This window comes from Phoca vitulina, unplaced genomic scaffold, assembly GCF_004348235.1.
Source record: "Phoca vitulina isolate PV1807 unplaced genomic scaffold, GSC_HSeal_1.0 scaffold20, whole genome shotgun sequence".
Taxonomy (NCBI): domain Eukaryota; kingdom Metazoa; phylum Chordata; class Mammalia; order Carnivora; family Phocidae; genus Phoca; species Phoca vitulina.
Window position 1 is genome coordinate 17128585 of NW_022589723.1, and position 13533 is coordinate 17142117.

The 13533-nt window shown below is 36.5% G+C and overlaps 1 protein-coding gene across 1 annotated transcript in view; it reads right to left on the bottom strand.

Annotated features, from left to right (window-relative positions):
* FAM227B (family with sequence similarity 227 member B) overlaps nt 1-13533 on the bottom strand; it is a 210254-nt gene that overhangs the window by 196190 nt on the left and 531 nt on the right. Inside the window, exons 2-4 of the mRNA XM_032417961.1 lie at nt 11862-11920; nt 8932-9058; nt 6097-6150 (exon numbers count right to left, since the gene is read on the bottom strand). Of these exons, the coding sequence (XP_032273852.1) occupies nt 6097-6150; nt 8932-8979 (102 nt within the window). The 5' untranslated portion in view covers nt 8980-9058; nt 11862-11920. The remainder of the gene's footprint in view (nt 1-6096; nt 6151-8931; nt 9059-11861; nt 11921-13533) is intronic.

The window sequence follows — 13533 nt, forward strand, 5'->3', positions numbered from 1 at the left end:
CACTGTCAAGTCAGAATGACAGCCACATTTGGAAACGCAGTCCTTATGGGTCATGCGTTGCTATTGTTAGGGGTGTTGGGAGAGAGGAAAGAGGTGAAAATAGAAATGGCATTTGACAAGATTTTACAATATACACATACCTTTATGAAAATATATCCTTTATGCCAGACTTGAGATATCACAATCCTTATTCCTAAGATACTGAGGTATATTACAAGGTGAATAAAGTATGCTGAAATCCTATAAGCCTGATTAGACTCTGTCTTCTGTACTTTCTCAAGGTAATCAGGAGATTGACTGGTGTCCCAAAGCCATTAACGTAAAGAAGGTGATGTGTAAATAAGCCCTGATTCTTTTACTGGCTTCTTTGTGGCTGCATGATTAAATGGATACCAGATGATGATCTTGTAGTGGCTCATACCTGCCTTTCCCCTCCACTTCTCTAATTACTTTCCTCTATTATTCCTTTCTATTTTGCCTTCATCCAGTTGCTCCTTGAATAGAATATCATCTGAAAGTAACTTCTGTAGTCAGACCTAGGGGGAAGCTAAACAGGAGTAGCCAATAAGCCAACAAGCTGCCAGGCTAAAGTGAAGTCATTACTGCCAGAGAGAAAATCAGCACTACTAGGGTTTAAACATCCAGAGTCCATGGCAATTATATTCATTTATAAAGCAAATGTATTCTAATTCCTAAGAGACAAAAGAATTGGACTGGAAATTTCTGTTCCCTGAAGAGTTAAATTCTCCATTATAGCACTATAGTCTTCAGTGATAACTTCAGGAAAACATTTATCTTATTTAAAAGGCCAGTGAAGAAAGAACTGGCTCTGTACTTGTTATGTTTACTTTAATTATGGCAATTAAACTTTGGCAGTGGCAGAAGCACAAAATATTGCATGCTAGTATACAACTAGAGATTGAGCCTAGTAGCCACTAGAGAGACTTTGAAGTTTGAAAAGAGATTGTTTACTGAATATATGGTTAGGTCTTCACCCATGACCTAAGCCCTAAAAAACAGTGCCAAGGTATCCAAAAAAAGGGTAAGAAATACGAAGAATGACGTTAGAAGAAGTGACTTTTAGCTCTTCTTCCCTTAAGTTTTAATATAAGGAGGGATTTAAATAAATGGATTGATGGATGGATGGGCAGATGAATAAACAGACAGACAACAAACAAACAGGCTGTTCCCTAAATAAAGAAAATTGGATTGAAATAATTATTCTATCATAAAGTACCTTTGATCCTGTGAGAAAAATCACGGTAGGAATCTGAGTACCCTCTAGGTCTTGATTACAAATGCAGTAGACTTGTTAATGAAAATTGATACCAGTGCACCGAGAGAAGATTAAGTAAAGCATTTCTAGATAAAAGTCACATGAAAGCAGAAAAACAAGACACAGAAGAAGAAATAAATAACAGGGAAGATCAAATGTGATGTATAAATAAGGAAAGAATTCAATTTTCCAGTACCTAAAGAACTGAAAAGGACTAAAAAAGTATGACACTAAAGAGAAATAGTGCAAAAGCAGGGTGATGCAAATTCCACGATGGCAAGGATTTTTCTCTGATTTGTTCATTGTCGTATCTCCAGTGTCCAGAACAATACCTGGGACCTGGTAGGTAGTGAATAAAAATTATTAAATGAATGAATGAATAGGATAAGTAAGAGAATTGATAATAATGCAACACTGGTGGAAGGGGAGGCTGTTTGCCAAGGAAATGTTGAAAAAGAAAAACAAAGCTGGGGGCATCACGTTGCCTGATTTCAAGCTCTATTACAAAGCAGTGATCACTAAGACAGCATGGTACTGGCACAAAAACAGACATATAGACCAATGGAACAGAATAGAGAGCCCAGATACGGACCCTCAACTCTATGGTCAAATAATCTTCGACAAAGCAGGAAGAAATATGCAATGGAAAAAAGACAGTCTCTTCAATAAATGGTGCTGGGAAAATTGGACAGCCACATGCAGAAGAATGAAACTTGACCATTCTCTAACACCATTCACAAAGATAAACTCAAAATGGATGAAAGACCTCAATGTGAGACAGGAATCCATCAAAATCCTAGAGGAGAACATAGGCAGTAACCTCTTTGACATCGGCCTCAGCAACTTCTTTCAAGATACATCTCCAAAGGCTAGTGAAGCAAAAGCAAAAATGAACTTTTGGGACTTCATCAAGATAAAAAGCTTCTGCACAGCAAAGGAAACAGTCAACAAAACAAAGAGGCAACCCACAGAATGGGAGAAGATATTTGCAAATGACACTACAGACAAAGCACTGATTTCCAAGATCTATAAAGAACTTCTCAAACTCAACAGCCAAAAAACAAATAATCAACTCAAAAAATGGGCAGATGACATGAACAGACACTTCTCCAAAGAAGACATACAAATGGCTAACAGACACATGAAAAAATGTTCATCATCATTAGCCATCAGGGAAATTCAAATCAAAACCACACTGAGATACCACCTTACACCAATTAGAATGGCAAAAATTGACAAAGCAAGAAAGAACAAATGTTGGAGAGGTTGTGGAGAAAGGGGAACCCTGTTACACTGTTGGTGGGAATGCAAGTTGGTACAGCCACTTTGGAAAACAGTGTGGAGGTGCCTCAAAAAATTACAAATAGAGCTACCCTATGACCCAGCAATTGCACCCCTGGGTATTTACCCCAAAGACACAAATGTAGTGAAAAGAACGGCCATATGCAATCCTATGTTCATAGCAGCAATGTCTGCAATAGCCAAACTGTGGAAAGAGCTGAGATGCCCTTTAACAGATGAATGGATAAGGAAGATGTGGTCCATATATACAATGGAATATTACTTAGCCATCAGAAAGGATGAATACCCAACTTTTACATCAACATGGATGGGACTGGAGGAGATTATGCTAAGTGAAATAAGTCAAGCAGAGAAAGTTAATTATCATACGGTTTCACTTATTTGTGGAACTTAAGGAATAGCATGGAGGACATTAGGAGAAGGAAGGGAAAAATGAAGGGGGGGACATTGGAGGGAGAGACAAACCATGAGAGACTATGGACTCTGAGAAACAAACTGAGGGTTTTAGAGGGGAGGGGGGTGGGGGGTGGGTTAGCCCGGTGATGGGTATTAAGGAGTGCACGTACTGCATGGAGCACTGGGTGTTATATGAAAACAATGAATTGTGGATCACTACATCAAAAACAAATGATGTATTGTATGGTGACTAACATAACATAATAAAATTAAATTAAATTACAAAAAAGGAACAAGAGGCTGTTATAAAAATAGAATATAAAATATTTTTATAAAAATAAAAATAGAAACAGAATGGTGATGGAGTAAGGGGAAAAGAAGCAGGAAGAGAATATGGAAATTGATCAAATAGATAAATGAGAAATGACTGAAGGTAAAAAAAAAGTACACAGAACTATAATAAGAGGAAGAGGGGAAAGATAGGAGTAGAAGTTATAAAATATTAAAATTACAAAAGAAAGATAAAAATGGTAGGAATCAGCCAAAATGGACACCTTTAGATGATGTGACAAAAGATAAATTGTAAGACATGAGAAACTAACAGCTAACATGTAGGTTCCAGGTACTGGTCTACTGCTAGCTAGTAGCAGAGCTGGGATCTGAGCATAGGCAATCTGACACCAGAGCCTCTGTTCTTAACCACTACACCACTATGCACATACATACCTTTGCTTTTATAGTTTAGAGGGAAATTAAATAGATAGGCTTTCCAGGAAGCCATAAGCAGTTTAGAATATATTTTAATTTCTGTTTTGTTTTATTCATTTGTTTGTTTATCATATGCCTCATTTCTAAAAAAATGACAGCTCCATGAAGGTGGGGATCTTTTTCTATTTTTATTCACTGATATATTCTAATTATTCATGTGGTTGGCATGTAATAGGTACTCAAAAATATTTCTTGAGTGAATTTGAGGAAGTTATTATTACCTTCTTACCAATGCCTCTAGACAAAAGTTTTGTCCAGCAAACAAAAAATTAAATATCCAGTCATTTTATTCCTGGATGTTTTCAAACATCCAATAGCTTGGCAATGCAGAGACATAGACATACCTTAAAAAAAGTAATTACAGAATACAAGTATTTGGCTGGGAAATCCAGACAATAAAAAACATTTTACAGATAAACCTATAAATGATAAAATGGTGCAAATGGATATATGTTGTTTTATCAAATGCCATCTGATAAAAACTGAAGGCTATCAATATAAGTGCATACAAAGATAGTGCTGCTTACACGCCGTTAGTAAGACATATGCTTTGATATTGATTTTATTGTCTTTGGTGAAGGGCTGGTGTAAACCTATGATCTTGATTTGATTAGCATTATTCTTAAGCAGAGTGATTATGCATTTTCCAATTCAAATAATTAGAAATTTTCATCTGAAATCATAGATTCTTAAACATGTATGATGGTATAGTCCAAATGTCTCCATAATTATTCACTGAGTTTGGCTTGATTTTAACTATAATCCTTTTCCCTTGGCATTAAAAGACCTCAAACATTGTGATTAGGTTACAGCACATTTCCATCATTTAAATCAAAATAATTGCAAAAAGCTTGTCTTAATAGTAGTTTAAAAAATTAGGCTCTGCCACAGTGATTGAAATAAACTCTTATAAACTAGGAATATTTTCATTTTCTATTTGCTCCTAAAGGGAACTCAGTGCTTTTCTAAAACATTAAAAAAAAAATTATTTAAACAAAGAACAGAAAATAGATGTTTAAAAATAGATATTTTTGAAATTCTATTCTCAACACTTTAGTTGTAGCAAATTCTGTTTATATATAAGCATAAATAGGTGCAAATTATTTAAAGTCCAATGTACACACCTCATTAAAAAAAGCCTCCTTTTCTCTCTGTTTTCCACACTAACATCTTTATCCTAGCTCTTGACATTCTTTTTTTTTTTTTTTAAAGATTTTATTTGCTTATTTATTTGAGAGAGAGAGAGAGAGCATAAGCAGAGAGAGTTGCAGGCCGAGGGAGAAGCAGGCTCCCTGCTGAGCAGGGAGCCCCATGGAGGACGACTTCCCAGGACCCTGGGTTCATAACCCAAGCCAAAGGCAGAGGCTTAACCGACTGAGCCACCCAGGTGTTCCTCTTGCCATTCTTCAATGCAAAACAAACCTGACCTTCAGACTCACAAGTGTATAGACCCAAGGGAAAGCTTGTAGCAAGCCCAATAACCCCAGAAGTCAGTATTACTCATAATAATGGAAACTAGAGCTTTCAACATGAAAATACATTTTGAATATTTCACTCTGATTCAACAATCAAGGAAACTGAACACCTCTGCAAACTACTTGTTAGTCTAAGCTGTGGTACATGGATAAATGAGGTAAGTACTCATAATTATCAGACAGTCTTTTTTTTTTTTTTAATATTTTTTATTTATTTTTTGACAGAGAGACAGCAAGAGAGGGAACACAAGCAGTGGGGAGTGGGAGAGGGAGAAGCAGGCTTCCCATTGAGCAGGGAGCCCGATGCGGGTCTCAATCCCAAGACCCTGGGATCATGACCTGAGCCGAAGGCAGATGCTTAACAACTGAGCCACCCAGGTGCCCCTATCGGATAGTCTTTAAGGTGTATTTAGACAAACACCTTACATCAGCAAAACTATTTAAAATGTTTGTATAATTCTTCTGATAGGATATAAAACTAGAATTTTCTCAAAGTCAAAAAGAGAACAGAATATTGACAAGAGGGAAAGGCTACAACATAGAGCCTACTGAAAAGAGATAAATATTTATAAGTATTTCCCACACTGAAATGTAGTTTTTTGAATTTCTATTCCTAAAGTCTTTTCCTAAGCCTCCCACATCTCCACAACTGATATTTTTTTTATTTTTTAGTTTTTTAGAGAGGGGGAGGGAGAGAGAGAGAAAGAGAGAGGCAGAGGGACAATCCCAAGCAGGGGCTCAATCGATCTCACAACCCTAAGATCATGACCTGAGCCGAAATCAAGAGTCAGACGCTTAACTGACTGAGCCACCCAGGCACCCCTCTACAAGTGATATTTTAAAAGATGTATTGGCACATAAAATAGATGTTCTACTCACCCAATTTTGAAACTTTAAGAATTCTTCAATGTTCTTTGGAGGTTTTTGCATTTTCTAATGAAGTAAAATCAATATTGCCAATTAACATAAAATCAGACTGTTTATGATGTTTACATATAATTTACTTAAGTAAATGATACTGGACTTAAGTTATAATTTTCAGAGCCATAAGACATTGTAAAATACTCACTTTGTAAAGTCCCTGCACTTTAGAAAGGTACAGAGATCAATGTTTAAATCCCAAGCCTCCAAACCAAATTCCATAAAAGGCTTCCCTCTTATATATTGCTCCTAGAAAAAAACTCCACATGAATCCTCTTGAATATCCTCATTTTAAATTCCTACAAGAGTTCCGAGATATTTTGGACTATCTTGGATGGTGTCTACAATAAATTCAGAGCCAAAAATATAGTAACTTGCCCCTCTTGCTGATGATGTATTTAAAAGGCCACACTAGTGACATGGTGAAAATAATTTAAATATTTGAATATTTCAGTGTAATAAATAATAATCTCATTTTTATTAGTAGTTTCCTCATAAGTTGAAAACATATTCTTTCATTAGACAAATTAATTTTAATCAAGACCACATCTTGTTCTTCCTTGCCTTAGAGACTGTGTACACATTCTTTCTTCTGCTTGGAAGGTTCCCTGTCCCAAGCCCTCTCCCTCCAATCCCTTCTTGGCCTATTTAACTCTTATTTTAAAGATCAAATTAAAAGTAACTTTTTCTATGAAGCCTTCCTTATTCCCCCAAATGATTATCTATTGTAACACACAGCAGATTCATATCTATATGAGGATAGAAACTATGGTATAATCACTGCTGAACTGTCAAAATTTCATACAGTGACTGGCTCAGGGTTAGTGCATAGTAAGTACTTGCAATATGTATAAATTAATGAAGAAATGAGTAGATAAATGTCAGAGAAATGTGTTGTTATTTAGAAGAATAGTAAGACCAATTCTAGAGAGTGAAAAACCAGTTAAAAGAAGGACAAATAAGAGGAATTCAGGGATGCCTGGGTGGCTCAGTTGTTAAGTATCTGCCTTCAGCTCAGGTCATGATAATGGTCCTGGGATTGAGCCTCACTTTGGGCTCCCTGCTCCACGGGAAGCCTGCTTCTCCCTCTCCCACTCCCCCTGCTTGTATTCCTGCTCTTGCTCTCTGTCAAATAAATAAATAAAATCTTAAAAAAAAAAATAGAGGAATTCAGAATATCCTAATACAGTATCCTAATGATCTGATATTGACATGTCTGAAAAGATTGTAGTATATTTTAATTTACTAAAATACATACTTCACAGCAATATATAAAATGATCAAGATTACAAAATCACCATATTTTTGTAAAAATATCTACACACTTGAGGTTCAAGAGAATATCTCATTCTCTAATACTGTTAAAATATATGATGAATATAAGCAAATATATAACAGACAATAACAAATAACAAAATAAAAGGTATATGTGACAATCATTATAAAAATAAGTATTCAAAAGCAAAGCTGCATAGAGCTGTGAAAAAAATTTAATGGAAAACATGGGACTCTAGACTGAGAAGGTAATAAATAAGATGGTGTGCACAGAATGCTTAGAGACAAAAAAAATGTTCAGGATACAATATCTTCAGAGAGAGTGAGTGTAGTAGTTTTGCTAGAAGGAAGCTATCAGTATATTTAGAAATACATGGAATATAAAGAGGCTAATTAAAACAATCTAAATGTTGCCTTTTTTTCTTATAATGGTTATCAAACCATTTCTAGTACAAAGCACTAAAAATAATACCCACATTTAAAAAAAAAATTTTTTATTTGAGTACAGTTGACACACATTACATTAGTTTCAGGTGTACAACATAGTGATTCAACAACTCTGTAGGTTATGCTCTGCTCACCACAAGTGTAGCTACCATCTATCACCATACAGCACTATCACAATATCACTGTCTATATTCTCTATGCTGGACCTTTTATTCCTGTGGCTTATTTATTGCACAACTAGAAGCCTGTATCTATTCTTCTTCACCCATTTTGCACAACCCCCTAACTCTGGCAACTATCAGTTTGTTCTCTGTTTTTATAGTTCTGGTTCTGCTTTTGTTTGTTTATTCATTTGTTTTGCTTTTTAGATTCCACATGTAAGTGAAATTATATGGTTTTTGTCTTTCTCTGTCTGATTTATTTCACTTAGTATAATACCTTCTAGGTCCATCCATGTTGTTGCAAATGGCAATATCTCATTGTTTTCATGGCTGTGTAATATTCCAGGGTGTGTGTGTGTGTGTGTGTGTGTGTGTGTGTGTGTGATATCTTCTTTATCCATTAAAATAATACCCACATTTCAATTAAAGGAAATTAGAAAAATGTATTAAGGAAGTGAAACTTACATGAGAAAGCTCCAGTTAATTTCAATATAAAATCCCAAAGTTCTCTAAGGTAAATGTTAAAAGGAGGTAGGCATAAATTAAAATGGACTTCCGCTCTCAGTATAATGTAGAAGGATTCAAAACATCTACGCTCCCATAGTAACAACAAAAGAAACCCAGACAAAATAAAAATCTTACTTTTCTATGAGGTTGGTGAAGAGCAGTGGGTGCCAGTAAGCAGGACTGGCTACATCATTTGTGCCATTGCCAAGTCCCTTGTTCAAAAATTAAGAATTTTAAGATGGTAACATGAGACCATTAAACCAAGTGTGGGGTCCACTTAATCACGAAGCCTTGTGCAACTGCAAGCCTGTGAAGCCTCCCTACCTGGAAGCCTTAATGACCAGAAATCCAAAAAGAAATATTCTCTTTATAAGTGAGTATAAAGCTCTGGCAGCTTCCTTACCCGGCAGTGAGCTCTGACCATCCACTGAGGAAAGTGTTGGCCTGCCATGGTGCAGTAACTTCGCAAAGATGAAGAGAAGTCAGTTGGACCTTAGCCGTTGGCATGAGCTGGAGGAACAAACTGGAGTCTGAAAGACACCCAAATACAAAAACAAATGAGTCAGACAAACAATCCCTTCCCAGACCCCTATGCCTCACTTCCAAGTTTTGTCTAAAAAGCAGCAGTCGAGGAGGGGCTGGAAAGACAGAGAACTTATTTGGGCCAACACATTCTTATGGTACTTGGGTTCCAGGGCCCTGACAGAGTTGACTCCAAAGGTGAAGCAAAAATGTAAAAAAAACTTCAGTCCCGACTTCTCCCAATTCAATATTGATGAGATACGAGTTGGCTATGATGAGGGAAGTTGGAAGTTGGGTTAGTCACAGGTGAACTCAATCCAATTAAAGCTGAAGCCAACCCTAAAGTTCAACTCAAGCCTAGGAGGAATAAAAAGATCAACATCTCAATTTGAATGCCAAGGAGAGTAATAGGCTTGTGCTTTCTGAAGACTAAATAACACTAAATTACAAGTCATCCTCTACAATTTTTCCACATAATGTCTAATACACAATAAAACAATTACAAGAATACAAGCAAGAAGTAAAATGGGACCCATAATCAAGAGAAAGCACAGCTGATACAAACCAATTCACTGAGAACCCAGTTGTAACTTGCAGACAAGGACTTTACAGCATCTGTTATAAATATGTTAAAGATTTTACAATATAGGTTAGATTATGGTGCATGAAGAGATGGGATATTTCAAGAGAAATAGAAATTCTAAAAAAAAAATGGAAATTCTAGAACCATGCACCTGTTAATCATAAGAAACTATTATGTCAACATTAATATTGGATAAGATAGACTTCAAGACAAGAAGTATTACCAGGCATAAATAAGGTTATTTCATAGTGATAAGAGGTCAATTCATTAAGAAGATATACCAATGCTAAATGTGTCTGCATCTAATAAAAGAGCCTTGAAATACATGTAGCAGAAATTTATGAAACTAAAGGGAAATATAGGCAAAAACCACAATTACAGTTAGAGATCTTAACACACCAGAGTAATTGATAAATCAAGTATGTACACACACACACACACACACACACATACACACACACATCAGTAAGGAGATAAAAGATTTGAACAATACTTAAGTCAATCAATTTAACTTAATTGACATTTACAGAACAACTATACCTTACAAGTACAGAATCCACACTCTTTTAAACTAATGGAACATAGAACATTCACCAAGATGAACCTACGCTGTACCATAAGACAAATCTCAAAAGTTACAAATAATTGAAATCATTCAGAGTATGTTCTCTGACAAGAGCAATAAAAGAGAAAACAGCAACAAAAAGACATCTAGAAAAATCTTAAATATTAAATAATCCATTTCTTTTTTTTAAGATTTTATTTATTTATTTGACAGAGAGAGAGCACACGCAGGGGGAATGGTAGGCAGAGGGACATGGAGAAGCAGGCTCCCTGCCGAGCAAGGAGTCTGGAGCCCAACATGGGACCCCATCCCAGGACTTTGAGATCATGACCTGAGCCGAAGACAGATGCTTAACCAACTGAGACATACAGGTGCCCTAAATAATCCATTTCTAAGTAAAATATGGCTCACAGAAAAAATAATAGAGAAAACTGGAAAAAATTTCTAACTAAATGATAAGGAAAGATAATGGAAACACAACATATCAGGGTTGAATAATATTTACAAATATTGATTTAAACAAAAATTGGCATATCACTATATTGAGAGATGAGGGGATAAGAAGAACGTGTGGGGGTTGAGAGAGAAGGAATGTTCATACACCTGAGGGTGGTGTTGTAAAAGAGCTTAATCACTGACTTTTATAGGAGAAAGTCAATGGATAATATCTGAAATTGTCAATTAAAAATTGCAATGTAAGTATATTTTGACATATGCAATAAAAAACAGAAAAGATATTGAAAAGACTTGAAAGAATTTTCCTTTTGAAAGAAGAACTGAGAATAGAATGGAGGAACTGGGGAATATGGGGTTTTGGTGAAAAATCTAGAATAGGGCAAACTGTTGGTGCTTACCAATATGTATATGTTTCTCTACACTTCCCAGGCTCGCTTGCAGCTAAAGCGGGAGCCTTTGGAATGTGGGCAAAGTGATATATGTCACTTTTAGGGATGACCTCTGAAAGCTTTTGTATGATTTTCCATGCTTTCTTTTTTGTCAGATAAGCTGTTGGATCCAAGTCTTAGGAGACAGTAGAACCACTAAAACTGTAAAAAAGAACCCCAAATCCAAAAAACAAACAACCTGCATCCTCGAATCTAATGTTTCATCTGACTAGTAACAACCTCAATGGATTTCCTGTGAGAAATAAAAGTTTATTGTATTAAATCACTGAAATGTTGGCGTTGTCTGTGACAGTAGTAAATTCATTATGGTGGTTTTTAAAAAATGGCCACAAATTCTTTGACAATCTTTTGAGAAGTGGCATCTATCTATGTCCCCCCTTCTATAATCTGAACAGGCCTTAAAATATACTTATAACCAAAAGAATGTGTGAGAAGTGATACTGTGTTACTCCTTGAGACTAGGTCAGAAAATAACATGTAGTTTCTACCTTATTCATTGCAACACTTGGCTTTGGAGCACTGGGCCTAACCTAAGAAGTCTAATTACCCTGCTGCCATCCTGTGAGGAAGTTCAGGCCACATGAAGAGGCTACACATATGATCTCTGCTAGCATTCGTAGACTTCCAAGCTGAATCATCAGAGAAAAGCAGCCCCTCTGTGCCCTCCTGAACACACAATTCACGAACACAATAAAAAGGTTGTTGTAAGCCATATTTTGGAATAACTTCTTACATAGCAATAGTAAGCCAATACTCACCTCACTTCAAGTAATAAGTAGCATCACTTGCTTTTGTAATTTGTGCACCTGAACTAAAGCTGTTAAAAAAAGAAAAGGGTGTAAATTATTTATTCTTGGCTTGGAGACTTTGCTATGGCTACTTTTCTTACCCAGAAAGCTCATCTTTCTTCCTAAAGCAGTGGCTTTCTAACTTTTTAAGGAGAAACACACAATAAGAAATACATTTTATAAACATGACACAACGATGTGTGCACACGTGCGTGCAAACACACACACACACACACAGATCTTCCTTGACTTATGATGGGGTTATGTTTCCATATACCCATCCTACATTGAAAATTCATATAATACACCTAACCTACTGAATTAGGTTAGCCTAATCTGCTTTAAATGTGCTCAGAATACTTATGTTAGCCTACCACTGGGCAAAATCATCTAACACAAAGCCTATTTCATAATCAAATGTTAAATATCTCATGTAATTGAATACTGTACTAAAAGTGGCAAACAGAATGATTGTATGGGTAGAGAATAGTTCTAAGTGTATTGGTTGTTTACTCTTTTTTTATTTTTTAGATTTTATTTATTTATTTGACAGATAAAGAGACATAGGGAGAGAGGGAACACAAGCAGGGGGAGTGGGAGAGGGAGAAGCAGGCTCCCCGCGGAGCAGGGATCCCGATGTGGGGCTCCATCCCAGGACCCTGGGATCATGACCTGAGCCGAAGGCAGACGTTTAACCGACTGAGCCACCCAGGCGTCCCCTGGTTGTTTACTCTTGTGATGGCCTGGCTGATGTGGCTGCCCATTATCACAAGAGAGTTTCATACCACGTATCACTAGTTCAGGTAAATACCAAGTCAAAACTCAAAGCATGGTTTCTACTGAATGCATATTGATTTCACACCATTATAAAGCTGAAAAATCTTAAGTCAAACCAATGTTAAGTCATGGACCATCTGTAATTTAAAACTCCATGAAGTGGGGCGCCTGGGTGGCTCAGTTGGTTAAGCGTCTTGCCTTCAGCTCAGGTCATGATCCCCAAGTCCTGGGATCAAGCCCCGCATCCGGCTCCCCACTCAGCAGAGAGTCTGCTTCTCCCTCTCCCTCTACTGCTCCCCTGCTTGGACTCTCTCTCTCTCAGTCAAACAAACAAATAAATAAATAAAATCTAAAAAAAACAAAACAAAACAAAAAACTCCATGAACTAATTCTTAACCTTCCCAAGCACCATGCACTGACATTTTCACACTATACTAATTCATTTTTTAAAATGTGTAGTTTTGGGGCACCTGACTGGCTCAGTCTGTGGAGCTTGCAACTTTCGATCTCAGGGTTGTGAGTTTAAGCCCCACATTGGGCCTAGAGCTTATTGTAAAAAAATTAACAAAATAAAAAAAATTAAATGTGTTTTGACTCCATATATTTCCTTGCTTACAAAATGGACCTCCACCAATGGGTCCCACACAATCCCCTTGAAAAGCACTGCTCTAAGCCATAATCATTCTGCAAAACCTTACTCAAGTCCAACCAATAAGCCTTCATTGACCCCTCCATTCTGAGCTCTTGTGAAATTCCTACAATTTATTAGTCATGTTGTGTTTTCTGTACTACCCATTTTAACTTGATGTCCTAAGCTCCTCTAGGGCAAGCTTCTGTCCTCACATGCTAAATTCAAAGCACTCAA